General features: G+C 59.6%; 2 protein-coding genes across 6 annotated transcripts in view; one reads left to right on the forward strand and one right to left on the reverse strand.

Annotated features, from left to right (window-relative positions):
* The window catches only part of RAB37 (RAB37, member RAS oncogene family), a 40711-nt gene that overhangs the window by 3944 nt on the left and 9504 nt on the right, over positions 1-27263 (reverse strand). The window contains exons 2-3 of one of the 4 annotated variants that reach the window (XM_090292919.1): positions 6141-6251; positions 858-968 (exon numbers count right to left, since the gene is read on the reverse strand). In XM_090292919.1, the coding sequence (XP_090149045.1) occupies positions 858-968; positions 6141-6251 (222 nt within the window). Of the gene's footprint in view, positions 1-857; positions 969-3581; positions 3731-6140; positions 6252-27263 lie in introns of those variants that run through there. The other 3 variants (XM_090292922.1, XM_090292920.1, XM_090292921.1) reach the window with 3 other exon arrangements.
* On the forward strand, positions 13108-24004 carry LOC149999024 (CMRF35-like molecule 1). 2 transcript variants are annotated; one of them, XM_090292918.1, is made up of 7 exons: positions 13108-13241; positions 17711-18052; positions 18776-18887; positions 21368-21480; positions 22305-22327; positions 22571-22720; positions 23205-24004. In XM_090292918.1, the coding sequence occupies exons 1-7, from the start codon at positions 13199-13201 to the stop codon at positions 23361-23363; spliced, it is 942 nt and encodes a 313-aa protein (XP_090149044.1). In that variant the 5' UTR covers positions 13108-13198; the 3' UTR covers positions 23364-24004. The 2 variants fall into 2 exon arrangements, with proteins under 2 accessions (XP_090149044.1, XP_090149043.1); XM_090292917.1 differs by lacking the exon at positions 23205-24004 and having other exon boundaries at positions 22098-22327; positions 22571-22621.

The raw sequence follows: 27263 nt of genomic DNA on the forward strand, positions 1-27263 counted from the left end.
GTCTCCAGACATGTCAGCCCATCAGGGCAGGCGACCCTGTCCCCAGATACCTCCCCCCGCCCCGGGGAGCCCTGTCTTCTGGGAACTCCGCCTGCTCTTCTGATGACACGCCAGGGTAAGGGGAGCCTGAGAAACTGCTTGGCTCTCCCAGGGGCGCAGCAGGGGACATGGGGCACCCTGCCCATGTCCCCCTTCCGCCTGCCTTCCCAGGAGCTCTGCTCTATCCTGCAACCAAGTTCTTAGAGATGAGTTGCCCGACAGCAGCCTGGGGACCTCCTCTAGTTGCACATTAATTTCCCTAAGTGGGGCTTCGTCCCCTCCCACTGGGAGGGGGTACCCGGCATCTGGTAGACCCCCTGCCAGGGTTAGACCTTACTCTCCTGGACCCTTTGGGTACACAGTGCTCATTCAGCATTCCGATGCAGATTTGGCAAGAAGGGATCCCCAAGGTGGGAGGAGGGACCCTGGCAAGCGGCTGGACCCCCAGCTCTTCAACTGGGAACAGCACTGTGCTCCCTGGAGTGCCAGGGAGGAGCGGTGGGCTTCTTGCCAAAGGGGCCCAGGCCAGAAGGGGCTGAGGGCCAGGAGGCTCCGCTCACACCGTGGGGTGTATCTGCCTGGCAGGGGGCAGAACTTTAAGACTCAGTATCTCGTTTTTCATATCCCGAAGGAAGGCAAGGAGCAGACTCCTCCAACCCGGCCACCTCAGTGGTCCCCAGGAGTGGCCCTGGTGCCCTCCGGGCATCGAGTCACAGCTGCCCTGCAGAGCCAGCGCTGGCCAGGAGACGGCAGCGCCCCTGCACCTGAGCCATGGCCCCTGGCTTGCTGCCGGGAGGCAGAGCCTGCAGCCGCCTCACCCTGAAGTCTATGCCGACGGTGGCTAGGAAGGTCCCGGACAGGAAGGCCCCGTCTTTGAATTGGATCAGGAAACACGTTTTCCCGACGCCCGAGTCTCCCAGAAGCATCACCTAGGAGATGGGGCAGAGGCAGTTAATGGGGACGTGGACGCATTTCTGGGTGGAAGCAGACCGAGCCAGGGGGCCATCTGCTCTGGAGAGCCTGCTGCCACCTTCCCTCTGCCTCTTCCCCTCCGCGCTCTGGCCCCTCAGGCTCCTGCTCTGACCCCCGAGTCCTCACCCGATTTCCCAGAAGCGTGAGTTGAGACCTCAGCACTAGTCAGTCTCCAGATGTGCCCGGTGGCCTGAAGAACCACCTCGTTTGTCTCAGACACATCTGTTCCCGCCACACCTGCCCAGATTCCTTCCCACTGTGCGCGCTTCAGCCGTGGCTGAGCGCACGCGTGAGCAGGGCCACGCTGCCCGGGAAGGGAAGTGTTAATACTGGGGACAGGATTCCCACCGCAGGATCTGATGGGGGTGGGGCACCACTGTTTACAAAGACCTGTCCTAAAATGACCACTGTTTGGGTTCTTTTTTTGGTCACAACATTTATTTGGAAGTTTCTGATGCTGGTTTCTGTTTACAGTAAGGCTGCATGGATTAGGGAAGGCTGAAATCTGTACCGAGCGGCGGGGACATTTAGTCTGAAGTTCTTCCAGCAGAAACCTCCCACGTGGGACAAGTGGCCGCACGTTGGCACTGCGGGGTCACTGCAGGGCAGGGAGTGAGGGGCAAGGGGTGTGTCCCGTGGGCCCCTTCAGTGTTTGGCCGATCTCTGCTCGTCTTCTCTGGGGAACATGGGGGTGGAGGAAGGGGGCCCTCTGTTCGTATATTCCTCACTGTGGGAGAACAGCGGTCTAGACCGACGGCTGCAATCTTCCTGGCCGGCCAGCTAGGTACTGCGTGGGCCGAGCAGGGGCACGCGGGGAACGGGGTTTCGCTGATGCTGGTGGAGAGGCCGGGGGCTGAGCAAAGGTGTATGAAGGCTGGCGTCCTGGCTTGTAAATAGCTGACTGGGGGGGGGGGGGCTTTGGAAAGACGCCCTAACCCCTGTGGCTAAAGGGAAGGAGGGATAACTTCTTTGAGGCCTTTCTGGAGTCTGTTAATGGCTAGGGCCAATGATGCCGGCAGGAGCCACCTAAGACTTCATGAGAGCAGCCCAGAGTGTATGCCACCCCCCCACTCCCCGCCGCCTGCACCCCGCCCTAGTGTGGCCCATGGGGCTCCTGCCTGCTCCTCCCAGACTGTCCTGGTCCGACTCCCAGGGCAGGCTCAGGGCCTGCAGGCTGGTGGAGGCCAGGGGCTGGTTCTCCGCAGGTGCTGCTCGGCCCAAGGGACAGATGGAGGCGCTGGGGAGCCCCCTGTCGTCTGCCCTGCTCCCTGGTTCCCGGGTCCCAGCCCCGAAGAAGGAGGTAAGGAGGTGAGCACCTGTGTACTTTACAGACCACAGCTGCCTTGAGCAAACGATGCCAGCCACCCTCCGCGCTGGGCAAACCCACCGCAGGCCGCAGGCCGACAGCTGCCCAGCCTGCCCCTCCTAGGCAAACAGCTCAGCTGCCTTGTCTGGCAAGGAGGCCAGGCTGTCCCCACCGGCCTGGGGGCCGGCCCTGAGCAGCTCCCCTCCCACTGAAGGCGGGGGGCCGTTTCCTGCCGAGTGTCCACACAGGACTCCTATCTCAACGGCTCTGGGCGGGTGCCTTGCAGAGCGGTTTCCCCTGAAACAACGGGGGTGGAGGCCCCAGGCTCCTAGCGAGAGGGAGCCCTGCCTGTGGGGAGGAAGCCAAGGCCCACGGAGAGGAAGGTCTCTCAAGGCCATGCCGCAGGAGGCAGGACCGACTGTCGCACATCCAGCCGCCAGCCTAGGAGAAGCGTGGAAGCCCGGGGCTCCCTCAGCACCTCTGCCAGAGCTCCTGGCATCTGCCTGCTCCAAGGGCAGACGGACCAGTGCCCATGGCCACCCTTGCCCACTTCTGTACAGGGCCACCCTACAGAGGGACAACCCCAGAGAGCTTACACTCTCCCTGGAGGGGGACTTGTGACTAACCACTGAGATCTTTCTCAGGGTCTAGAAATTTCCAGGTGGGCGTCCATTCTGGTTAGCAGCATCCTCCTGGAAGAAGGTGAGAGGCAGTAGTGGCAAGCAGAGGGGTAGGACTTGGGGTGAGGGGGGACCTAAAGAGTTTCCAGTCTAAGGAAGGAGCGGGAGGAGGTCAAGTCTGCGCTGCGAGCTCAGCTGGGAAACGCGCATTCACCCGAAGTTGCTCCGCTGCCAGGGGTTGTCCTCTCTGGGTGTCCGGGCAGCCCTATGTCCTAGCCCCTTGGGGGCCTGCGTCCAGGACGGTTAGCCCTCATCAAGAAGCATGGGGGTCCGGGGACTCAGATTAGCCGGGGTGTGGCAGAGGAAGATTGGGTTGGGGAGCCACTTTCGCGCTTCCTCCCCCAGCCCCGGCAGAGCCAGCCCAGATCCCCAGAGGTTAGGATGGGCCTAAAGGCTCTGTCTCGACCCTCCCGTTCTACTCTGGGACACCCGGCTGCCCGGGGGAAGAGCTGAGCCCGACGAAGACGGAGCCAGAAAGGCGCTTGGTTCCGGGAGCCCCGGGGTCCCAGGGCAAAAGGCGCGGGGAGGGGTGGCCCTCAGAGCCGGCACAGGGGTCCGCAGCGCTGAACGAGGTGCCCACCCACCTTGCGCGCGAGATCGTAGCTCGGACTGCGGGGCGGGGAGCGCTCGGCGGCCTCGCCATCCTGGGTGACAGCGGCGGCGCCGGGCTTGCCCGTCATGTTCCTGGACGAGAGGTGAGCTGGGGCCGGCGGTGCGCGAGGGACAGCGCAGGAACAGCTCCGCCCTAGCTCCGCCCACCCCTTCCATCCCCCACCGCCCCGGCCCGGGACCCCGACAGGACAGGCTCCTCCCTCTGCCCTGCCACCCCAAAGACACCGGCGGGCGCGGGCTGTCCTGCCAGGGTGCGGGGACCGCAGGCGGCCCCCTTGGCAGCACCGACGCGCCTTCCTGCTCTGCGGGCACCGGCCAAATCCACCCCGAGGCTAAGTTCCCACGGGGAGCGGTCCCCGGAGATCCCGTCGCGGCGGAAGGTCTGGCATCTTTGGGACACGCGCCCCAGCGCCGGGGTTTCCGCTGTCGCTGCACAGCGCGTCCAGCAGGCGGCGCCCGAGCCCCGCCAGGTGGCGGTCGACAGGTGGCCCCTGGGCGGGGCCGGGGCCCGGGTGCAGGTGCGGGGCGCTGGCGGCGGCCCCGGAGAGGCTGGGGCGCCCCTGCCCTGCGCGGCGCTGCGTTGGAGAGAAGGTGTACATTCTGAGGAAGGCGCCCAGGCAGCGTCACTTTTATTAGGGCAGCCCAGCCCGAGCGCATGTAAATATAACTTTATTTACCGACGGATATTCGCCTTGCAGCGCATGGCCCCTGGCTGGTTGGTGTTCGACCTTTGACCCTCCAGTGGAGATCACCTCTCATTTCTCCCTGACCTGCTGGGTTGCGCCCAAAATGTTCCACCATGGGACAGCCTTCGCCAGACAATCCTACGATTTAATCTAGGCGCTCTTAAAGGCAGGGCTGGCCTTATTACACATGATTCTCTGCCTTTGGCAACCAGTAGGCCTTAAACATCCGGTACCAAGTGAATTCATGACGTTGTGAATCCTTTGAACAGTCTCCAGGATATCCCAGGAACCCTGAAGCCTCTGGTGATGGAGGGGAGGAGTGTGTCCTGGGGTGCCCACAGCAGAGTTCAGGGGCTCTATGGCCTGGGCTGACTGCTCAGTCACTCCTATCCCAATATTCTGTACAGGCACATTCAGCTTATCAAACACAACACAGCACAGGTGGGTGCATTACAAAGGAACTGTGGTGGGGTGCGGCGGGGGGAGGGGCACCAGCACCTCTACTTGGGTGTTGGGGTGAGGGGCAAGAGTTAGGCATGGCTTATGGGCAAGAGGCAGGCATAGTTTTGGGGACCACGTGTGCACCTGCCTCCAGCCCTGTGATTTTTGGCATCAGCTGGAGGTGGGCATGCCATAACCCCATCAGTACGTGGGGTAGGACTCCAACAGGGAGCGAGGTATGGGGGGCAGAGAAGCTGCCTAAGCGGTGGGTTTAGACGTTGTTTGGAAGGCAGTAGTGAGCCACTGCAGGTGTTGTCGGGTGGGGGATGAGCAGAGAGCGCCTTTCGGAGGATGAGTTTTGCAGCGGTGTTTGGGCAAGACTGGAGAGATGGGGGAGTCCTGAGGCAAGAAGTATCAGGGAGGTCCCGAGCTCGGCTGGCTAGAAAGACTGCTGTGTGGACCCCATCCATGGCAGCACCCCAATAAACCCACCTGCAGGACCTGCCAGGCAGCTTGATGGAGCTGGTAATGGAGGAGTTGGGGAAGCCTTCATTGGAGAGGCGTCCACCCAGGACCTGGGCAGGTGCCACTTCCAGAAGGCCACAGGCCTGGTGGCTTCTGGGCTCAGGGTGCTCCAGAGGCGCTGGGAGCTGGCCTGAGGGGCCCCTAGGAAGTCACCTTATGAGCTGGGCCTGCAGGAGTGTCAGAGGCACCTGAGCCTCAGTTTCCATCCTGTGGGACTTCAGGCCACAGCCAGGGCCAGCCAGGGGCCAGTCACGGTCAGCCAGGGCAAGCCACGGGCCAGTCACGGCCAGCCAGGGCCAGCCAGGGGCCAGTCATGGTCAGCCAGGGCCAGCCACGGGCCACTGGCAAAAGGCAGGCTACTTGAAATCTCCATGTGAATGACAGATGGATAAGCAAGCGTCTCTCCCTGGCTCTCCAGGGGCCCCCCAGACCACTGATATTTGAAGGAGACCCCCCTGTCCTCCAGCGCCTTTGCTCAGCATGCACGCGAGACGTTAGCCGCTGTGCAGAGGGCCCCACAGGACATGGGGGAGCAGGGGGTGGGCAGCTGGGGGTGGGTTACTTAGGCGTTGCTACGTTCCTTGTTCCTCCATGACCACGGGCACAGCTCCTGCCTGCCAGCCCGCGCCGCACCGCCCTCTCTGTCCCCGGTTCTGTGACAGCTCCCTCCTCGCCCCTCTTTTAGGCCAGAAGTGGGGTGGAAGCTCTTAACTACCCCAAAACATAGCACCAATCCCTCGCGGCTCCCCAACACCCTGCGCGCACCTTGGTAAATAGTCTTTTTATTAACCCTCCTCGAACGAGCCAACGTGCGTGCCTGCCCGTCTCCTGTGGGAGCGCCGACAGGGGCCCGCGGGGCCCAGAGGATGGAGCACTTACTGTGAATCCGATGCCCACGGTGGCCGAGAAGGAGCCGGGGATGAACTTGCCCTGGTCGAACTGAACCAGCAGAGATGTCTTCCCCACGCCGCTGTCTCCCACCAGGATGGTCTGCAAGGGGGCAGTGGAGAGGCGTGAGGGCCTGCGTGAGGGCGAGGCTCCCGTGACGACGCTGTGGCTGGGACGGTGGGTTCTTGTAAAGACACACACAGAGGCACAAACACACACACACACAAGCACACACAGACGCATGCATGCAGATGCACACAGGTGTGCGCACACACAGAGGGCACACAGAGACACACAGAAATGCACAGATGCACACGTGTGCGCACACACACACACAGATGCACAGGTCCACATATGTGCACACACATGCAGAGGGCACACACGTACACACACCAAACTCCTCGTCGTCTGTTGAAGTCACTGAGGAAGGCATGGCGTGGGAGCGTAGAGGAAGATTGTTTTTTTTTAAATCTTATGTTTTTACGTAACTTTTTTTAAGTCTTATGTTTTTTTACATAACCTTTTCACCTTTTATCAAGATTATTTATTTATTTATTTTTAGAGGGGAAGGGAGGGAGAAAGAGAGGGAGAGAACCATCAACGTGTGGTTGCCGCTTGTGTGTCCCCGGCTGGGGACCTGGCCTGCAGCCCAGGCCTGTGTCCTGACCGGGAATCAAACCAGTGACCCTTTGGTTCTCAGGCTGGCACTCAATCCACTGAGCCACGCCAGCCAAGGCAAGGAAGTCTTGTTTCACCCCAAGTTAGCAAGCATCTGGGGTGACCGTGATGATGTGCCTCTCAGACTTCCAAGCGCTGGGTCCTGACGGACGGGCTCACGCTGAGCTCTGCAGTCCTTCGTGGATGTGTCTGTGCTGAGGTCACACTTCACACGGGTGGTGCCAGCTGCAGGCAGAGCGAGGCGGGGACACGGAGGCCCGCCTTGTGTCTGCAAGACACAGGACTCCCTCACGGCTGACTTCGGCTGGAGGACCTCCTCCTGGTGTTACAGAGCCTTGCAGAGACCGCGTGCTGGCCTTGGCCCCCCGGCCGCTCTCCTTCACTTGGGGTCAGACCTGCGTGACAGTCTGACGGCTCTCCCTGCCTCTCCCGGCTTCTGCCCGTGTTTCCCTAACAAAACCCTGTGCATGCACGTGCTTCGTGGGAGACCTGGCCTAGCCCCATGGGTCTCCTGCTTGGGAAAGTCTCCAAAACTAGTGTGTCGGATAAAGAAACTCCGATGTCTGGCTGTCTGCCTTGGGAACTGTTTGCACTTGGCCAGGAACGAGGCCTTGGAGAGAAGAAAACTTCTAAGAGAAGCAGAGTTTGGGAAGAGAGGGGAAGGCGCACGTCCAGGGAGGAGGTGGGGACAGGGGCCGTGGCAGTCCAGGTGCTGGAGGGGAAGGGAGGTCGGAGGCAGCTGAGAAGGGACACACAGGGCGGGGCAAAGGCGGGCTCGCAGTAGCTAACACACAGTGTTTCGTGAGCTCCTGGCTGTAAACCCACCTTTGCGCCGCCCCGCCGTGTCCGCCACTGTGGGAAACAGCATGGAATCTCCTCCAAAAACTAAAAACGGAACTGCCTTTTGACTCAGTGACTCCACTGCTGGGATTACAGTGATCCCTCAGTTATCGCAGGTATTACGTTCCGGACCCCCCACGAAGTAGGAACCTCACATTTATGCTACACTCTTAAACCTACGTCACTTTAACATCATACGTGTACAGTACCGCAAAGTCCCGTGATACAGTGAGGCCGCGATAACTGAACTGTGACATAGAGAGGGACGGCTGTACACCCGGAGAATCCCCAAACCCCAATTCAGAAGAACCTCTGCACCCCTATGTTCACAGCAGCCAGGCTGGGAACAGCCTCAGGGCCCACCAGTGACGCGTGGGTCACAGAACGGCGGTGCATTCCCACGACGGAACCCTGTGCAGCAGAGAGAAAGGGGCGCTCCTCCCTCCCGCGACAGCATGGACGGGGCTGGAGAGCATCACACGCAGTGAAGTAAGCAGGCGGCGAAAGACAAACACCGTGTGATCTCACCTGATACAGGAGCCCAACGAACACACTAACGAGCGAGCAGAATAGACCGAGAGGCCTGGAAACCAGGGCCAGACTGACAGTGACCACAGGGGAGGAGGCGGGGGGAGGGGGGAAGGGTCTAGTCAGGGAACTGGTATGAATGACCCATGGACACCGACAACAGGGTGGGGATTGTGGGAGCAGAGGGCGTGGCAGGGCGAGCATCAAGGAAAAATTGGGAACAACTGTAATAGAACAATAAAATTTTTTTTAAAAAAGCTTTGCACATTAAAATATAATGGGTCAGCCACAGTACTTAAAAAAAGAAGCCCTAATAAATGTAACAAACCAGTTGCGAAGTAACTTCACACATCAGGGACCTTTTATTTTACCTGGAACAGATGTGTTTCCTCAGGAGAGAATACAAGCTCAGTAACGAGCACACGGACACACAGGTGGCGGTGAGCACCTCTGCGCGCGGGGACCGGCGGCGAGTCGATCGCGCTCTGGGCCTTCTCTGTGTGTCCTCACTCCCCGGTGCCGGACGCGCGTCCCGTGGCACCAGGGACGGCCTGCGCACCGCCGGGAGGCGCGCTGGGCTGGGCCGGCGCAGGTAACAACAGCGGAAGGCCCGCGTTTAGCCCAACTGCTGCTGACCAAACGCGCGCTTCTGTTTCCCCAAATATGGCTGGCCCCCCAACCCCTGCTTCCCGAAAGATCAGGCTCTGGGCAGGCAGACGGAGCCTGGGTCGCGGCTGCTCCAGTGAGGCCGCTTCAGTGAGGGTCACACGCCTCGGATGCCCGAGGGGCAGGCGGGAGAGCTGACAGGCCCTCCGTTCTGGAAACCAACGCGCCCTTTTGCCTCCCACCCTTCTGGGCGGCCATCGCGCCCTTTGAGACCACGCTGTCCTCACAGATAAGCTTTGCCTCCGCCTGAGCCCCTGCACAAGAGCAGGGCTGAGACCCGGCTTCCCGTTCCACAGGCTGCGGCCCAACGGGCGTGAGGCCTGGGGAAGCATAAAGGTTGGTGTTATCAGTCACGGACTCTGTCAGATTGGCTTCCAGTTTGTGACAACACATGCTTTCGCTTTTGGGGACACCCCCATGACAAGCAGCTCAGGGATGCTCTGTCTCATCAACTCTGCGCCGGCAGGCTGCGTCTTCATCGTCGGCACTGACCAGGGCCGAGGGGCAGCCGGCCCCTCCGCTTCCTCTCCAGCAGAGGGAGGATGGCACCCTGACGCAGGCCGGACCTGGCGTGGCCTCCTGGCTCTGCCGACGACTAGCCTGTGACCTTGGACTAGTTACTTGCTGTCTGAGCCTTGACTTTTTAAATATGAGAAGTGAAATTCACATCACCTTCCCTCTAGGTTGGTAGGGAGGACCCCATGTGATAAGCACATAAGACATGGAGCCTGGCACCTGGCTCAAAGAGGAAGTGCAGCAGGGACCCAGGTGAACCGAAAGGGCTCAGGAACGCTTGCTGAGGACAATTCTGGTTCACGACTGGGTCTTAGCTGCCAGACAGGGTTTCCTGTCAGAGTCACCGGGGACGGGGGAGAACGCCAATGCCGTGACAGCGTGCATGGGTTTCTTCATGGCCCATCAAGTATTTATGGAGCATCTGCTCTGTGCCCAGCGTGGTTTTAGCGACCATCGTCCCTAGTGGGAGGGACCCCGCTGCCCGGCCCTTCCCATACAGGAGCCCGTGGCCTGTGAGCAGCCTGGGCGGGACAGCAGATCACATGTGGTCTGTGAGTCCACATGGACCGAGGGGAGGTTGGTGGATGCATTTCCACCAAAAAGAAATGGGAGCTGGCTCTCCGAAGCTTTCAAATCAAGCCTTCTTGACAGTATTGGTTTATAGGACACCTTTTCCCAGAGTACACAGTGCTGGTGACGATGACAACCTGCCGAGCCTGAGTACATGAGCTCGTCTAATCCCGAGGGACTCTGCTTGATTTTGGAAATAGCCGTGCACTTCTGCAGGAGTGGGCACAAACGGAAGTATAAACCTCAGTGTTAAAGTTATCTCAGGGTGGTGAGATTAGAGGCAATTAAACCTTGTATTTCTCAATTCGTTTTCCCAAAGTAAGCACGTGTTGCTTCTGTACCTTAGGCCAACTCATGGCCGTGAAGCACAGGCCGCAGATGGCTCTCTCGGTCCAAGTCTGTTCTGATCTCAACCACATCAGAGGGTGCGGTGAGGGGGGGGGCATTCGCGAGGAGGTCAGAGGGCAGAGCGCAGGGGGAGCTGCAGCCGCAGCCGGGGCAGGGCGGGGGGTGGGGGTGGGGGGGAGCAGCGTGAGAGGCCAGCGGAGCGGGCGCCGCGGCTGAGGGTGGGGCTGGGCTTTGTGGGTTCCTCCGTCAGTTTCCTTTGGCCGCCATGACGCTGCGATGACCCATCCCACGCGCAGTGGCACAGAGCACATGCATTGGCTGTGTAGCCTGGGCAGCGCTTCTGCTCTCAGCGGGGCTCCCGTGAGTGTTGGGGTCGGCTGCTGCTGGCGGGGGCAGCTTGGCTCTGCCCCGCTGGCCTGCAGAGCTGAGTGAGCTCAGGAGGAAGTGCAGGCGGCGCCGCAGGCTGGGGTTTGGGGCCGGCCCACCGCTACTGCCGCGGGGTTTTCCTGGGGGACTAGGTCACGGGCCGGTCGGGACTCAAGGACTGGGCGGGCAGGGGGCGCAGGGAGAGACCCTGCCCCTCCAGTGAGAACAGCCACGGAGTCAAACGGTAGGCGGCCAGGGTGGGACCATGTGTCACAGTGCTGCGACCCCTTTTTAGGTAAAAGGACTTAAGTTATGGATACAAAGTTTGATCCTGGGCCTCAACAGGGGCCTGGCCAAGTGAGGTGTGCTGACGCCTGAGCCCCACCCACCTTACCGTCACCGTCACCATCACTGTCACAAAGCAGTGAGAAGCTGGAAGCCCCACTGAGCAGAGCAGAGCACGCTGGTGGCGGAGCCCAAGGGAACCCCCCGCCCTGCCCCGGATTCAGGCCACCGTCCGCGCGGGCCGCGTGGAGTCCGGCTGAGCGCTGTTCCTGCTGCTCCTCCACGGCGCGGCCCAGCGCCTGGGTTTTCTTCAGGTGCACTTGGTTTAGGCTTTGGTTTCTGTAAGTCTCTGGTGCGTCTTGCAACCAACTTCTCGGGGACCTGGTATCCTGGAGTGGGCAAGACCCAATGCACCGGGCCGTTCCCACCCACGGCGGCCTCCTCCTAAAAACTGACGGGGTTCTGAAAACAGACCGTCTGCCGTCAACACGTCCCCAGTGACCACGAGAAGGAGCTTGTGCACATCTGTTCTGTGTGCCCAGGAGAACCCAACAAATGTGTCCACACACGCGCACACATGTGCACACACGACACACATGTACACATGCCTATGCACTGCACACAGGCACACATACCCGCACACACATACACACAGGAGCTCTAGGGCAGGAGGAAGCTCAGGGGACCCGTTCCGTCCCTTCTCTGACAGCGGGAACCTGGAAGCGCGGGGAGGCAGCTGACTCACGTGGAAGTCAACGGCATGGCTTGCACTCGGGCCTCGGCGGATCTTTGGGGACACAGGGCTCTCCTGTCATCCCCAGAGGCTCTAGTTTAGAGGAGCACTCTTGCCACCACTTGGAGACAACCAGGTAACTCCATTCTTGATTCCGAGGGTGGCCGTCCTCAGCCAGGCCCAGGGCCACCGCAGCACTGCGAGCCGCTCAGGGCTGCCCTCCTCCTGCTGCCCGTGCCCAAGAAAGGATGGGTTACCCCATGATCCTCACGGCGCCTGCCCTCTTGGTTCTTCAGGCCTGCCGTTTTCCCGCGAAGCCAGACACCCCCTCTTTTCAGGATCCTGGGCAGAGGACGGGCTCCCCAAGCCCAGATGGTTGATCTCGCAAAGAGCAAAGCCAGCTCTGGCCGCACGTGGAAAAGCCCCGCCTGTCACCTGCTAGCAGTGCTCTGTCTAAATGACCGCCCTGCTCCCGTATTCATTCCTGAGTAGGGTGTGAGGGGCTAGGTCCCTCCCTGGGACTGAGTTCCTACCCAAGATGCCACAGGGTGTGTGTGACACACAGCAAAAGTGTCTTGGGGGCGAAATATGAGAAAGGTCCTATCCTTTCCTAAGCTCTGCGCCCTGGCCCCGGCGCTGGCTGGGATCCTGGTGGGGGAGGGAGAGAGGGGATGGGCACAGAGTTACCAGAAAACGGGGGAAGACTCTGCAGAGCTGGTGCTTCTTTAGTTCCTACGTCAGCAGACAGATTTTATAAGGCGGGGGGAGTGAGTGAGGGGTAGGGAGCCCTTGGCGTTACTGACCGGCTTCTGGAAGGTTCAGGCTGGCGTTGGCTCTCACCTGGATGGCTGGCCGCTGCAATGAGTTCCCGGTCTCTTCCTAGGACAGAGGCCTCTCCTGCCCCTTGGGCCAGCTGTTGCCCTTCCTCTGAGCCCCCTCCTTTGCAGCCTGGCTTCTGACACCCCCTCAGCCTGACCGTCATTCCAACCTCCGGTCTAGACTCTCTCCTCTGGCTTTCTGACTTCGGCCCCGAGCCCTCCTTAACACTGTTGAGCTCCTGACGTGGGCTGCTGAGAATCCGGCCACACCTGAAACTGCGGCTACACCTGACATCCCAGGTTTAGGGCATTCGGTCTGTTGCTTTGGCTCTTGGATGGAGCTGCCCAGCCCCCACCTTTCCACCAGCCGAGAGGGTTGAGTAAGAGCTGGTTGGACCTGATGGGTCTGTGTCTGCAATTTCCAGAAGACAAGCCGCAGCACCCCCAAGTTCTCTTTTTAGGTAGCCCGCCGTGGCGCTGTGCAGGGAGGTGTTACCTAAAAGCTTGTTCACAATCGTTACGGCATTTTCCCCATGACACCTCCTTCCTCTTTTGGTTTTGTCCACCAGTGGGGAGTGGCCGCAGGAGGAAATGAGAAAGGGACAGTGAGGGAAAGCAGAAGGGCTGGGGGATGAAGGAGTCGGGGCTGTAGTGTGTGCTTGCCGACCGGTGGGACCCAGGGGGGCCCGTGCAAGGGGAAAATGGACCTGCTGCGGCTCCTCTCCCTCCTCCTCTGGCTTTTAGGTGAGTGGGGCCTAGGTCTGAGCTCGAGGGAGACGTTCATGGGCAGGGGGAGGCGGCCGGCCGCGGGAGGAGGGGCCCAGCAGCTGAGAAGTGGACCCCATTTCTAAGTAGCGCCTCCAAGCCATGCTTCTGTGTATTTCATCCACTTGCTCACTGGTCCCCGTGTTCCAGGGCCCACAGCTACCAAGGCAGAAATGCACGCTTGGTTTTCAGGATGAACCCAGCACCGGTTCCTAATTCCTGACCCCCCTGGGGCTGATCATTCAAAGAGCGCGGAGGGATGGGCCCGCTGGTCAAAGCGGAGGAACCGCAGCCGCTCAGGAGAACAGGTCCTACCTGCTCCTGGACCTCGGGAATGGGTCACAAGCAAGGGCGGGCTTCGGGAAGGAAGTGAAGGTGGAGGGCGCTGTGGAGGGAGGGAAGCCGGGAGGTGGCCCGAAGTGTGTGTGTGGGGGTGAGTCTAGGTATTTGGGGTAGAAGGTTAGGGCAGAAGTTGCTGAGAGACTGGAACAGTCAAGAGGAGGTAGCTTGGTAGGGCAAAGAGGGAGGGAGGGGCTGAGGTGCAGGCCCCGTAGAGGGGTGAAGTAAACTTGAACTTGATGGATCTCGTTTTGATTAAGAGTCAAGGGGATTTTTCTTGAAAGCATTGCAGGGCCTCGGGGCTTGGTCTTTGGGCTCCTTCTCTCTCTAGTCACTCCCTTGCTGATCTCGTCTCCTCTCTTGGCTCCAAACACTGCCTGTGTACAGATGGCTCCCCCTTTTGTACCCCTGGCCTGGACATCTTCCTGGACTCCAGAATCTTCTATCCAATTGCCCCTTAAACATCTCCGCTCAGATGTTGATATTTCAGATGTGACCTGACCACACCTTCCCCCCTGAATTCCTTTCTCTCCCAGCTTTGTGTTTGGGACTTCCATTTTTCCAGGTGCTCAGGCAACACCCGGGGGACATCCACCCCTTCTCTCATGTCCCATAATGACCCTTTGAATTGTAAGCCAGATCTTGACTCTCCTCTGGTCCAAACCTTCCGACAGTCTCCCATCCGACTCAGAGTGAAAATCCAAACTGAGGTGACGAGGTGCCCACCGTCTGGGTTCTTCCACTACATCCCCACTCTGGTCTCTGCACTGCGGCCTCCGCTTCGACCCACTTTGGCCACACTGGCCTCTTAGATGCTCTTTGAACATGTGAGGCACACTCTCGCCTCTGGGCCTTTGCACGCCGATGCTCTTCCCCAGAGAGCCACGGGCTCCAGGGCCTCCCATCTTCCCCGTCGGTGCTGCTCACCGGGGCCTCCGCTGATGACCCCAATCGCAGTAGCAAGTGCCTTGCATTACTTTCCTCCTCTGTCCGTCTCCTCCCTCCCCCACCGCGATAAAGTGTGAGCGTCGGGAGGGCAGGGATTCTCGCGCCCACAGCCACACCAGGCACAGACGAGGCAAACAGTGTTCGCGGAATGGGGGAATGTATCCAACGGAGAGGGGACGACGCGGCTGCTGGGACCACCCCGCCTCCAGGCCAGATCCTCCTGCTTTAATGACTTGAACGAGTGGGACCCTCAACATTAATCAGAGAGGACACCCACTGGTCGTAGGAATGGAAAATGGTACCACCCCTTTGGGAAATGGTTTGACATTCTTGGACACACTAAGCACGTGGTCACCATGTGACCCAGCAATTTCACTCCCAGGTAAACGTCCAACAGAACTAAAAATGTGTGTTTGTGGAAAAACCTGGACGCAAGTGTTCACGGCAACAACACTCCCAAGAGCCGAGAAGTGGGAACGATCCCCGTGTGCACCAGGTGACGGCGAGGGGAATGAAGCGGAACCTGGTCACCAGGGCGACGCTCTGTGCTGCGCAGTGGACTCTTCGTCGGCCCAGAAGGAGTGAAGCACCTGCAGCTGCGACAGCACGGACGAGCCTCAGGGACATGAAGCGAAGTGAAAGGATCCAGACATAGGGCCACACGTCACGCGAGTCCATTCGTGGGAAAGTCCAGAACGTGTCCATCGACAGAGACAGACGGGAGGGCAGTCTCCGAGGCAGGGACGGTGCCTGCTCATGAGGAAGGGGTTTCTTCTGGGACGATGAGAATGTTCTGGAAGGAGACAGTGCCGACGTTTGCACAGCTTTGTGAGTGTCCTGTAAACCATTGTCACAGGGTGGCTTCTATGCCATGCAGATGGTACCTCGATAAGAAAAGGGTCAATGAGCAGAGAGAGGGCTCTGGGTGGCCCTTGGCGTGCGTGTGTGAGGATCTGAGGCTCTGGAGGCCGGTATCCACGGGCGCCAGGTGGCCCTTTACGGTTTGTGGCTTCTGATTTGGTCATTGATTCCATCAGTTGCAGAAATGAATTTGGAACTTGTAAGAAGTGGCATATGCTGTGAGGACAGCCGGGTGGCCCGGCTCTGACACCGACCCTCCTGCCTCCCTCTGGAAGCGCCTTTGTGAGGGTGCTTGAATTACATCCCCATTGCAAGACCCTGCGTTTAATCGCACCTTTAACTTAGCAACTTGGGAAAACAGGACAAGCGGTCATCTCCAGGAAATAAGACACACGAAATTGTACATGTGAGAAAGCCATCAGTTAGAAAATAAAGACATTTACCAGTGAAACCCCAACACTGGTTTGAATGCAGGAGGACAGAAGGAGGAGGAATGGCGAAGGAGAGAATCTTGTGGTATGTGTAGTCGATAAAAAGGAATCAATGTGTAATCATCACAGCCGAGAACATCTTAATTGTAAAAGGAGACTTTAGAATCCCAGTAGCTTATGCTAATATGTGCTTCCTGAAATAGATGTGTTTTTTTTTCTGAGAAAAACAAAACAAAACAAACAAGAGAAGTGACTCAAGGACAGTAAAAAACTTAAGTCAATATTCACGGGACAACAATTTTAAGTAACCAAAGAATTGGCCCCAGTAATTCGCCAGCTAGTTCTGCAGATTAGCTTTTAGGCTTCAGTGGAAAGAAAATGTCTTTGCTCCGTTTACGTTCCGATCCGAGAGCATAAAACCGACGGGAATCTCTGAAACTAGCACATCTCTAAAGTCAGACCTTGACAAGCACAAGGCGAATCAAGACAAGAGCCTTCCTTCTTCTTTTCTTTTAAAGATTTTATTTATTTATTGTTAGAGAGAGGGGAAGGGAGGGAGAAAGAGAGGGAGAGAAATCATCCATGTGCGGTTGCCTTTCCCCTGGCCCGCAACCCAGGCCTGTGCTCTGACTGGGAATTGAACCGGTGGCCCTTTGGTTCGCAGGCCGGCGCTCCATCCACTGAGCCGCGCGAGTCGGGGCCAAGAGCCTTCCTTCCGAACAGAGATGTGGCACTGAGCATTGACGCCAGGCCCGAGGGCCGGCGAGGTTTGTGTGGCCTGTATTCTCTGCCGTGGTTTCTAATTAAGCTAGTGTTTCAATACTGAGACGCTCCATGCAGAATGCAGATCTGCGGCTCCTCCAGAAAAATGGAAAGACGTGGATCCACAGGCCTGCTGCTGGCGTGGGGACAACGGGCTGCGCCTTTGCAAGGGCCACGTGCTCTCAGATTGGCGAGCGCCTCGCTACTTCCCAGGTCTGTCACTGAGGCCTAGTGACAGTTGTCATTATTCCTTATGCGTTAAGTGGCTTTCCTCCACGAAAGAAACGTTTTCTGTATTTGAATCTCCCAAAGATGAGAAAATGAAGGACCAGAAGAACATACGTGATAAGAAACTGCCGCGTCACTCTATAGAGCCCGCCTTCCTGCACAGCGATGGCAGTCAGGGCCGCGTCGATCGGCGTAAGGACAGACAAATGGATGGACGCATCAGACGGAAAATCCATAAGGAACGCACATATTTACTTTTTGACAAAGAGATCAAAGTAATTCAATGGGGAGAATGGGATCCCGTCGTGACATGGGTTCCCTCCCTGGCAACACCGCTTTGTCAATGTCACAGGTGCTCCCGCCACAGGAGGGGCTCCTGAGGAAGCACTGGAACCTGCAGAAGCATCAGGAACAGCCCCTGCAGAGGCAGGTGGGGCGGGGGCCTCAGCCGGACCTCCGGGGTCGTGGGCGCAGGTCAGGGCGACCACAGTCCTGTGGACAGGGGTCCTCTGTGTCTCCCCCCAGGAGACCAGTTTAACATGGACAGGTACAAAGGGCCGTTGGGGAAACCAAGACTTGCTGGCCCCAGGGAGGCGGAGGGCGTGAATCGCCAGAAGCTATGATTGCTCATTGTCAGCCCTGGGTTCTCTGAGGTCAGTGTCTGTGCCCTTAGGTGGCTTCCGCAGTGGCTGTGAGGCAGTGGGAATTCAAGGACAAGTGGTCTTTCTGGAGGGAGGCGCATTCCTTCCTGGACTCACTCTATTGCACCCGCCGGGCACGGGGACTTACAGGAGCTACTCCCAGCGCAGGAGGCAGCGGCCCTGCCCTCGGGCGGGGGTCTGAGGGAAGGTGACAGGTACGTGGGGTTGTGTTTTCCAGGCTCAGCGGATTCATCAGCTGACGTCACGGGCCCCGCCGAAGTGCACGGCCCAGAGCGAGGCTCGCTGACCGTGCAGTGTCGCTATGGTCCAGGGTGGGAGGCCTACAGGAAGTGGTGGTGTCGAGGAGCCGTTTGGAGCAGCTGCAAGATCCTTGTTCAAACCACTGGGTCAGAGCAGGAGGTGAGGAAGAACCGGGTGTCCATCAGGGACAATCAGAAGAGCCGCACGTTCACCGTGACCATGGAGGAGCTCAGGCAGAAGGATACAGATGTTTACTATTGTGGGATCGAGAGAGCTGGAACTGACCCTGGATCCCAAGTTAAAGTGACCGTTGGCCCAGGTAAGAGCATGTGACTGCGTCTCCTGAGGGCCTGCCCTGTCCTGGCCCCTGAGGTCCCTCTCCAGTGACTGCGCTCGCCCAGCGTGAGCTGTCACAGAGGGTGGGTGAGTTTGGGGTCCCACTCAGCAGAGTCCCCAGCACCCTGGAACCGGGGAGGCCTGTTACAGCCGCAGAGGCTGCACGTTCAGTGTCCCGCGGAATCCTGACCGTGTTCCTCAGAAGGAACTGGCCCAGTCAGAGAAACTTAGTCACTTGTCCCAAGTAAAGGCTCATCCTGAACACGGTGATTTCGTTCAGGGCTGGTCCTGACCTCGGAAGTCTCAGGTCTTGGGCGTTGGAGCCACCAAACCAGCCCCGTTCTGCTCTCGTCCCTGCTGGACAAATAGATGGGGGGTAGGGTGGGGGCTTAGGTCCAAGCAGTGTCACGTGCAGCAAGTGTTCCAAGCTCAGCTGAACTGCCGCTGCCCCGGACCAGAGGCTGTCCCGGGCCCCGCCCCGCCCAGGGCCTGCTCGCTGTCCTCGGGGACCTGCGCCCAGACTCACCTGTGCTGAGGCTCTGAGGCTCCCAGAGGCCAAGGGGCTGTGAGGGGTCCGGGCTATCGGCCCCTCCCCTGGCCCTGCTCCAGGCTGCCCGGCCCCCACGCCTCCCAGGCTGAGAGCCACGAGCAGGGCCGTGGGTGGGGTGACAGGCAGAGGAGACCATAACCTGTTCTGTACGCCAAGCGACAACTACAGTGTCGACCACCGAATGCACCACCATCACGCTCACAGTGCCAGTCACCACAGAAGCCACTACGGGCGCCCCGACTGTGACCAGCATCCGCCCTGATGGCAGGTAAGTCAGCTCGGATGCTGAGTCCCGGTGGCCCACTTGTCCCAGACTTCTCCACTGTGGGGACCCTTTGTAGTCCCAGCTGCCAGCCAGGATGCCAGACCCCCCCCCCCAATTGCTCTCAGCCACACAGTGTCCGCGGTGACCCCAAGTCCCGATCCTGCCCCCGGGGCTCCGTGCCCTGGGAGGGGGTCGGCTCAGTCACTCATCATCCCCACTTTTCCTGGGTTAAGTCCTTGTTACCGGCACTGCGTTGAGCTCCGGTCACACAGACGTGGAGCGTCCCCTGCCGAACTCAGAGGGTGGGACATGGATGGGCAGGCGGTCAGGGCAGAGGGCATGTCGGGTGTGTGGGCACAGGGGTCATGGGGCCACACGGATGGCTGTTGGTCCTGATTCCGGGAGAACAGGGAGGCTCTGGGAAGTCCCGTGTCCCTGGTTAGTGCTATGGCCACAGTGGTGAGACTGACTGTCCCCTGAGCCTCTAGAGCCCCTGGCAGCTCACAGATGGCTTCCCTGTCCCTGTCCTGCTCATGCTGTGACCCGCCTACGACCACCTCCTGCGGAGGAAGGGGCAGACACACACGTCCCCATCCTACAGAGGGAGAAGCTGAGCCTGGGTCATGCTGCCTAGGGCCCTGCCCAGCCCCTCGGCCACGGGGCTTCCTGGGAGCTGGGCAACCCCTTTCGTCTGCCCCCCCGTCCTTGGCCCCCTGGGCTTTGGTTCTAGACTTGCTGTGACCTCCAGTTGCTGGGTCTCCCCCCAGAATCCCCGTGGGACATCCCCAGTCCTTCTACTCCAGGGTCCCCTCTGTCCCCTTTCCGTTTGTGCTCTGTTTTGAGAGTTCTTTTCTATTGAACTGTTTTTAATATGTAATAGCAGGAAGTTTTTTAAAAAATATTTTATTTATTTATTTTTAGAGAAAGGGGAAGGGAGGAAGAAAGAGACGGAGAGAAACATCCATGTGTGGTTGCCTCTCATGCATCCCTAACCAGGGGCCTGGCCTGTAACCCAGGCCTGTGCCCCGACTGGGAATTGAACTTGCAACCCTTTGGTTTACAGACTGGTGCTCAATCCACTGAGCCACACTAGCCAGGGCAAGAAGTTTTTCTATTTCATGAATCAAAGCCAGATGTAACTACCAGTTAGGGTGTTTGCTCAGCTCGCATGGGGAACTCATTCATTTATGGAGTGAAGAACCATGGAGCACCCCTGTGTCTGTCACTGGTTTAGGGAGCACTGGGGACAGGAGGGTGAACAGAATATCCAGGTGTCTGCCCTCCAGGCACCTACAACCAAGAGATACTAATGTACCAAGGAGAGTAATTAACTAATTATTGATGAATTCATCCCACAATTCCTGTGAGAGGTGTTGAATAGGAGGTGCTCCCTGTGCCCGTCCGCTCGGGCCGCCTCGCACGACCCCACCTGCCAGGCGGCGGGCACAGCAGACAGGTGTCTGGGGACAGCTCTGGAGGCCGGAGGGCTGAGTCACTGTCGCAGGCGGTTTCTCCTGAGGCCTCTGCCCTTGGCGTGTAGATGCCGTCTGCTCCCTGCGTCGTCCTGGGGAGTCCCCTCTGTGAGTCCGTGTCCCCATCTCTTCTTCTTCTCAGAAGCCCCGTCACCTTCCTCCCAGGAGAGCACGCTGGGGGGGGGGCGGGGGGGAGCAGTCAGAAGTGAGGGGAGGGTAGTTTGGGGACTGGAGGCCATCGCCGGCCTCGGCCACTTTGGGGAATAAAACGGGGCTGCCTTGGGATTTGGGTCACAGGAAGGGGGTGTTCAGACTTCCGGTGGGCGGCGTCCCCCGGCCGCCCTGCTGGTGACGGATGCTGGCGGACGTGTCAGTTTCCTGTGGCTGCCTTAACACGCCCCGGACTGGGAGCTCAAAGCAGCAGGGGCTTCTCTCCCAGAGCTCGGGGGCCCGGGAGCTGAAACCGGGGGTGGCTCCCGAGGTGGGCTCTGTCCCCGCCTCTCGCTTGGCTCCTGCTGGTGGCCCCGGCGTCCCTCGGCCTCGGCAGTGTCCCTCCACTCCCTGCCCGTGTCGCCACATGGCCCCTCCCTGCATGTCCTCGTGGTCCCCGTCTCCCTTCCATAAGGACACCAGTCATGGGATTAGGGCCACCCCCACCCGGGACGACGCCATCTTGACTAATCTGCAAAGACCTTTCTCCAAATTGGTCGGGTTCACGGGCTCTGAGTGAACCCGGGTTATGGGGCGGGGGCACCGTTCCACCAGGAGAGGGGACAGCGCGGACGCAGGGGGACCCTCCCGGTGCCTGCTGCCGTACAATTTCTGTTAGGCCCCTAGGCCCGCTGAAGCCACCTGGTGGAACCCCCCTCTTTTATTTACGAAACCGTATTTGAGGGCACCCAGGGGCGGGGAGTGGCAGGTCAGCCAGTGTGTGGCCTCCCTGGTCCGGGTGGAGGGATGAGGCCCAGAGGCGGAGGCGAGCGGGGGCACAGGGTCTTCTGTTGTCCCCAGTGGCGTCTCCACGGTGCTCAGTGTCCTCGTGCCCCTCCTCTCCGCCCTGCTGCTGCTCCTCCTGGCGGCGGCCTCGCTGTTGGCGTGGAGGCGAGTGAAGCGACGGAACAAAGGTGAGGGGACCTGGCGGAGGCTGGGCTGGGCGCAAGCGTCCGTCACCCGGGAGCCGCGTGCCCGGGGGTTACCCACGGGGCTCGGAGGGGCATCCCCCACAGGCCACTGGCAGCCGAGCCTGGAGGCGCTGGCATGAGCCGGCCGCCCGGCCCTCCCCGCCGCGCTCTCCCCTTCGCTCCGACCCGTCGCCTCCCTCTGTTTCCTGGCTTGGCACTTGGTGGCAGAAGTGGCAACGGCCTTAGGCCCACCCTGGGTGCACGGTCACTTCAGTGGGATTCATATGGTTGCCAAGGAGGTACTGAGCTGACGTGGGGGTAGGGAAAAGCGCTCACACGCCCACACAAGGGAATGCGCTCACACATGCATGAACACATGTGTGCACACGCGCACAGCAAGTCAACACACATGTGCACACACAGATCACACATGCGCACAAGTCAGCACACAGTGCGCAAGACCACACATGCACAAAGTTAATGCACACATGTGTGCACACATGGGTTACACACATGCACATGCTTGGGATGGCAGTGAAGGAAACTTAATCTCAGGGAAGCCGAGGGCTGGCAGGGCCACCCAACCAGCTGATGTCACAGTTCTGTGATATGGGGAACAGGTAGGCTGAAGTGCCCTTATTTTTCGGGTCAAGAAGTGGAAGCTCCGAGAGGTGAAGTGCCCCGTGTCTCCGTCTGTCATCTGAAGACTCAGAACTGGAGCCAGGCCCCCTCTTGGAGCCTGGAGCCTCCTCCGTCTTCCTCTCCCCCAAACCTGGGCCCCGGAGCCTCGGGGCGGGCTTTCTAATCTGAGGGCTTTTGTCTTCCAGCTGCTGGCATTTCCCCAGAGCAGGTAAGAGAGTCCCTGAGGCCAGACCAGGGACATCGGAGGGCCCCTTCCCCCTCTCCTCTGAGACCACCTGCAGCAGGGCCTGGGAGGACAGCGGGGTGTGGGAACAGCCAGAAGCGGGGAGAGCAGGGAGGGGCCGGCGTGGGAGACTGAGAAGTCGGGGTTCAGGGCAGGCTGGGAGGGCGCCAGGGCAGCAGAGAGGCTCGTGTGCGTCTGCGGCAGAGGGACCCGGGCTTCCTCTTCCAGGTGCTCCAGCCCCTGGGGACCGACCTCTGCTATGCCAACCTGACCCTGCAGCGGCACAGTGGCCCCCCCGGCCCCTCCAGGAAAAAGGCCCCCGCAAAGTCCTCCTCCTCTGCCCAGGAAGACCATGTGGAAGTGCAATATGTCACCACGGTGTGTCCTTGGCGGGGCTGCTGTGGGCCTTGGAGGCAGACCCGCCATTGTCCCCTCTGCGGGTGGGCTCCCTCTTGCCCATGTGGGCACAGAGGAGGGTGGGTGCCGGGCAAAATCGCAGGCATTTGAAGACTTGCCTGCTGAGCTCCCCCCGTTTTGGCCTTGGGAAATGTGTCCATGTCAAGTCTCCACATTGGGGCCTCAGAGCCTGGTCAACCACGTGTGGGGGCAGGGGACACCCAGACAGGCGCAGTGACCTTGGGACTCCACGCAGAATGTGTGCCACGCACGGAGTCGAGGGAGAGCATCTTCCGCTGGGGCTGGGGCTCCGGGCGCCTGGCCGGGTGGAGGGAGGCGGAGCTGCAGCGTCTGGGAGTGAGGGCTTCGGAATCCCGGAGAGGCCCGTCCCCAGCCTCAGGGAGGTCCCTCCCTCGGGGGCCTGCCTCCCGCCAGCCTCAAGGAGCCACGTGCTTCTTTGTTCCAGGGTGCCTTCCCGAAGGAGGACATTTCCTACGCAGCTCTGTCTTTGGGTGCCTGGGATCAGGACGCCATCTATGTCAACACAGGTGACATCGTTGTCACCCAGCTTCCTAGGAGGAGCCACGAGGAGCAGACAGAATACAGCTCCATCCGGAAGCCCTAGCCTGTGCTCAGGACCCCCGTCCGAGCCCACACGAGGCCCGTCAGCACGCGCCTGCCCCGTCTGCTTTCTGCTTCCGGCCCTCCCGTCACCCCCAGCTTGGACCTGGGCTCTGAGCCTCACCTCAGGGGTCTTCCGGGGACAGAGAGGGGCCTCTCCTCACCCCTTCCTCTCCTGCACAGCTCGGGAAGGGTGAGGGATCTGCACCGGGGCTGCTGAAGGAGCCCTAATGAGGCCAATGACTCTGATAGCAATGAACCTTTACTTATTGCTGCCACGTGGGGTGGGCTGACCAAAGCCCCCCGTGATCAGTGTGCTGATCTCCAGAGCCCCGGAGCATCAGCTTATGGGGCGAAAGAGGCTGTGCAGATGTCATTAAATTAAGGATGTTGGAATGGGGCGATTATTCTGGATTATCCCAGCAGGCCCTAAGTATAACCACAGGGGTCCTCGTGAGAGGGAGGTGAGGAGGGCACAAGAGACGGCAGCGTGGCAGCGGAGGCAGAGGCTGGAAACGTCCAGGAGCGGATCGTTCCGAAGGACCCAGCCTTGTGGCTTCCGTGGCTTTAGCCTAGGGGGACGGATTCCGTGCCTCTGGTCTCCAGGGCTGTAGGAGAATAAATTCACATGGTTTTCATCGAGCCGCTAGGTCTGTGGTGACTCACGGCAGCCACGGGAGACGAATAGGCTGGCGCGGCAGGCGCTCCTCCCTCAATGCTGTACCGACGGCACCTAACTTCCTCCTCACCACGGTCCTACCAGGGTGCCTTTGCCGCTGCCCGGATTCCCACGGCAGGGGCCGAGGTCCTGAGAGGCTCCGTGACTTCCCGAGCTTTTCCACTCGCGAGTGGATGAGTCGGGATTTGAACTTGGGCGTTTTGCCTCTGGAGTCTGGGCCACCACCCTGCACTGAGGGTCTAAGGAGGCTAGTGAGTGTGTGCACATGTGTGCACGCGTGTGCATGTGTGCACGCACCCTCACTGAGCTAGTCACACAAGGATAGTGAGGGACTGTTTACAAACTCCAGACTCACTACCCTTCTAGCGTCCTGGCAGCCCTTCCTTCTGTCTCCTGTCTCCATGGTCACCAGCCTCATCCAAGCTGCCACCCAGGGTCCTGCCTGGAGTCGCTCTTCCATTCTGTGTCCCTGGGTCCATTCTCCTCCAGCGGCCAGAGCCGTCTTTCCAAAGCACAGACCTGCTCACTCCCTGCCGCTCACCCTCGGGCGGCTTCTTCCGCAGCCCACAAGGCCACCAGGACCCCTGGGTGCCTGCCTGCCCCTTTGACCCTGGCTCCGGCCACTCCCCCTGCCACTCGCTGTCCTGCATCCACCCTGGCCTTTCTGCTGCTCCTCCTTCCCAGAGCCCGCTCTCAGGGCTGTGCGAGGAGTTAGCTGCTTTTTACCATCACATCTCTGCTAAACGGCCCCTGTCGGCATGGAGCGGCCCTCCCTGCCCGCCCCAGCGGCGCGGCCCCCGCACGCCCTGGACCTTTCCCTGTCCCGTAGCCGGCTGTGCTTCCTTCACAGCCTCCTTGCGCCGGGGACTGCTTACTGGCAGGTGGGTGCAGTGCCCCCCTCTCCCCTGGGCTGCACCTGCCCGCAGGTGGGCGCTTGGTCACATTCCCGGCTCGTGCCCGGGCCTAGTTCAACGTCTGATGAGAACGCGGTGAGTTCTCCGCCGCGCCTGTGTGCACGGAGTGAGTCATCGGATGGACTGTTCAGACTCGGAACTCAGGGCACACTCCCAGGCTCAGGACATCTGTGACCATCGTCCTAGGAAGGGGGTCCCGGGCCACCCGGGCGACCTCAGGAATTCCAGGACCAACTTCCTGAAGCAGGCACTGGAGAGACTTCTTTCTGCTGCAACAGGGGAGAGGTGCGGAGCCATGGCCCCTTCGGATGGGGGCACAGGGTCTGTTACTTCGCTAGGTCCCTTCTGGGAAAGGAGTCCCGGCTTGGGAAGAAATGAGCTCTGTGTGTGCCCCAGGCAAGGGCCCAGCCGGCAGGAGCGTTTAGTGGGCCCTCATCAGCCCCTCCCGGGCTGGCCTCCCTTCTCAGCTCTGAAGCCCCGAGTGGCCTGGGGCGGCTGGCGGCCATCCCTTCCTGAATAGTTCCCTAGGGTCTCAAGAGCTTCTCCATCCTGGGAATTTCCTGCACCCAAAAAGCTTAACCGTTCTTGGGCTGGTCACTGAGGCTGCATGGGTCGGAGTGAGACTGCTTGACCCAGGCTGTTTGAAGATTTACAGAACAAGACGTGCCTCCAGAGAGGCCCTTGGGTGGGGACGGTCAAAGCAGAGAGCCGTGGGCCAGGGCGTCACGGTGCCGTTTTGCCTCTTGTGTGTGATGTGGTTTCATTGCTGAGTTCTTAAGCAGCCAGCACCACACAGAATCCAGAAGTACACGGTTATGCTGGATGGTAAGGAGCCACCTGTCCTGGTGATCAGACGCTAGTGAAGGTCACTGCCATGGATCTTCCGACATAAACTGAGAAATTCGGGGAGACTGGGATTTAGCTCAGTTTGGTTTGGCGGGAGGAGTTCGGTTGCTTCTGTCTTTATCTGGACGGTGGCTATGGGCTGGAAATGGGTGTTCCTGGCAGCCTGGCTGAGCTGAGGAGGGGTAAACCAGCTTAGAAAGACAGAACCACTCTGATCCCTTTAAATTGCTTTAGTCAAGCTTTAGAAAAGGTATCTGCCAGATATATTGCTGGATATAACATTTTATCCAGAATTCCAGCCATCTGGATAGGCGGCTGTCTGAAAAGGAATCTTTTCACGTCTTCAGAGGTGGAGTTGGTTAGCCCGTGACATTTGAGACGCCTGCCCAAAGCCAGTCTGTGGCTGGACAGGGCAAGTTTCTGACTGGTGGCCCTCCCGGGAAGCATCCAGGTTCTTCCCCCCTTCCTTCATTCCTTCCTTCTTTCCTTTTTAAAGATTTTATTATTTATTTTTAGAGAGATGGGGAGGGAGGGAGACAGAGAGGAAAAGAAACGTGGATCAGTCGCCTCTTGTATGCGCCCCAACGTGGGTACTGACCCTGCAGCCCAGGCCTGTGCCCTGACCGGGAATCGAACCGGCGACCTCTGGCTTTGTGGGATGACGCCCAGCCCACCGAGCCGCGCGGGGCAGGGCGCACCCAGGTTTGGCAGCCGCAGGACTCTCCCTCGAAGCCAGCCCACTCTGCTCAAGCCTGAGCTGGAGCTCCGGGAGGGCTGGGGAAGTGGCCGGGGCGGGGGAGGGGACGCAGACACAGGCGAGAGGTTTGGAAGGAAGTTGATTCACCGAGTTTATCGACTCAGATCTCAGCGCTGTCTCAGCTGCATCCGGTGGCTCCGTGCACCCTGCAAAGGCAGACCCTGGGGCCGGACCAGCACCTTGAGTGCAGGAGCGAGTTCAGCGCTGGTTCCTGTGACCGGAGTGACAATGGCAGTTACCGTATTGCTGTGCGGTTTCCGGGAAAGTCCACTTCTGTCAAGGCCGCGGCCGAGATATTTAACCAGCCGCTCTGATGGAGCACCTCATCGTTCCCAGCCTGTCTGGAGCGGCCGGGCTTCCCCTCCTCCGGCTTTTGCATTATTAACATTTAAAGATTTTACTTTATAAGAACTGTAGGGTTTGGACAGTCTCCTTTTGAGAACTACGTGTACATTACTGGCTTTCAGACACTAAGCCCTTCTGGGAGCCATTTGACAGAGACAAATACCCTGGGCCGGTCACCTTCTAAACACATGGTTAAGACAAATGCTGGGTTGCAGGAGCCACGAGGCTGCCTTGGCTTGACACCGTCATGATTGCACAGCATGTGGTCTGGGAAGGGCCAGGCTGCTGGGCTTGGCTGGTTTCACACACCAATAATGTTTTAGATCGAGAGGGACCGATCTAGTGGTCGGCCGTTTATTTTAC

This window comes from Furipterus horrens, unplaced genomic scaffold (assembly GCF_987537825.1).
Source record: "Furipterus horrens unplaced genomic scaffold, mFurHor1.1.pri manual_scaffold_11, whole genome shotgun sequence".
In the NCBI taxonomy this organism is placed as follows: domain Eukaryota; kingdom Metazoa; phylum Chordata; class Mammalia; order Chiroptera; family Furipteridae; genus Furipterus; species Furipterus horrens.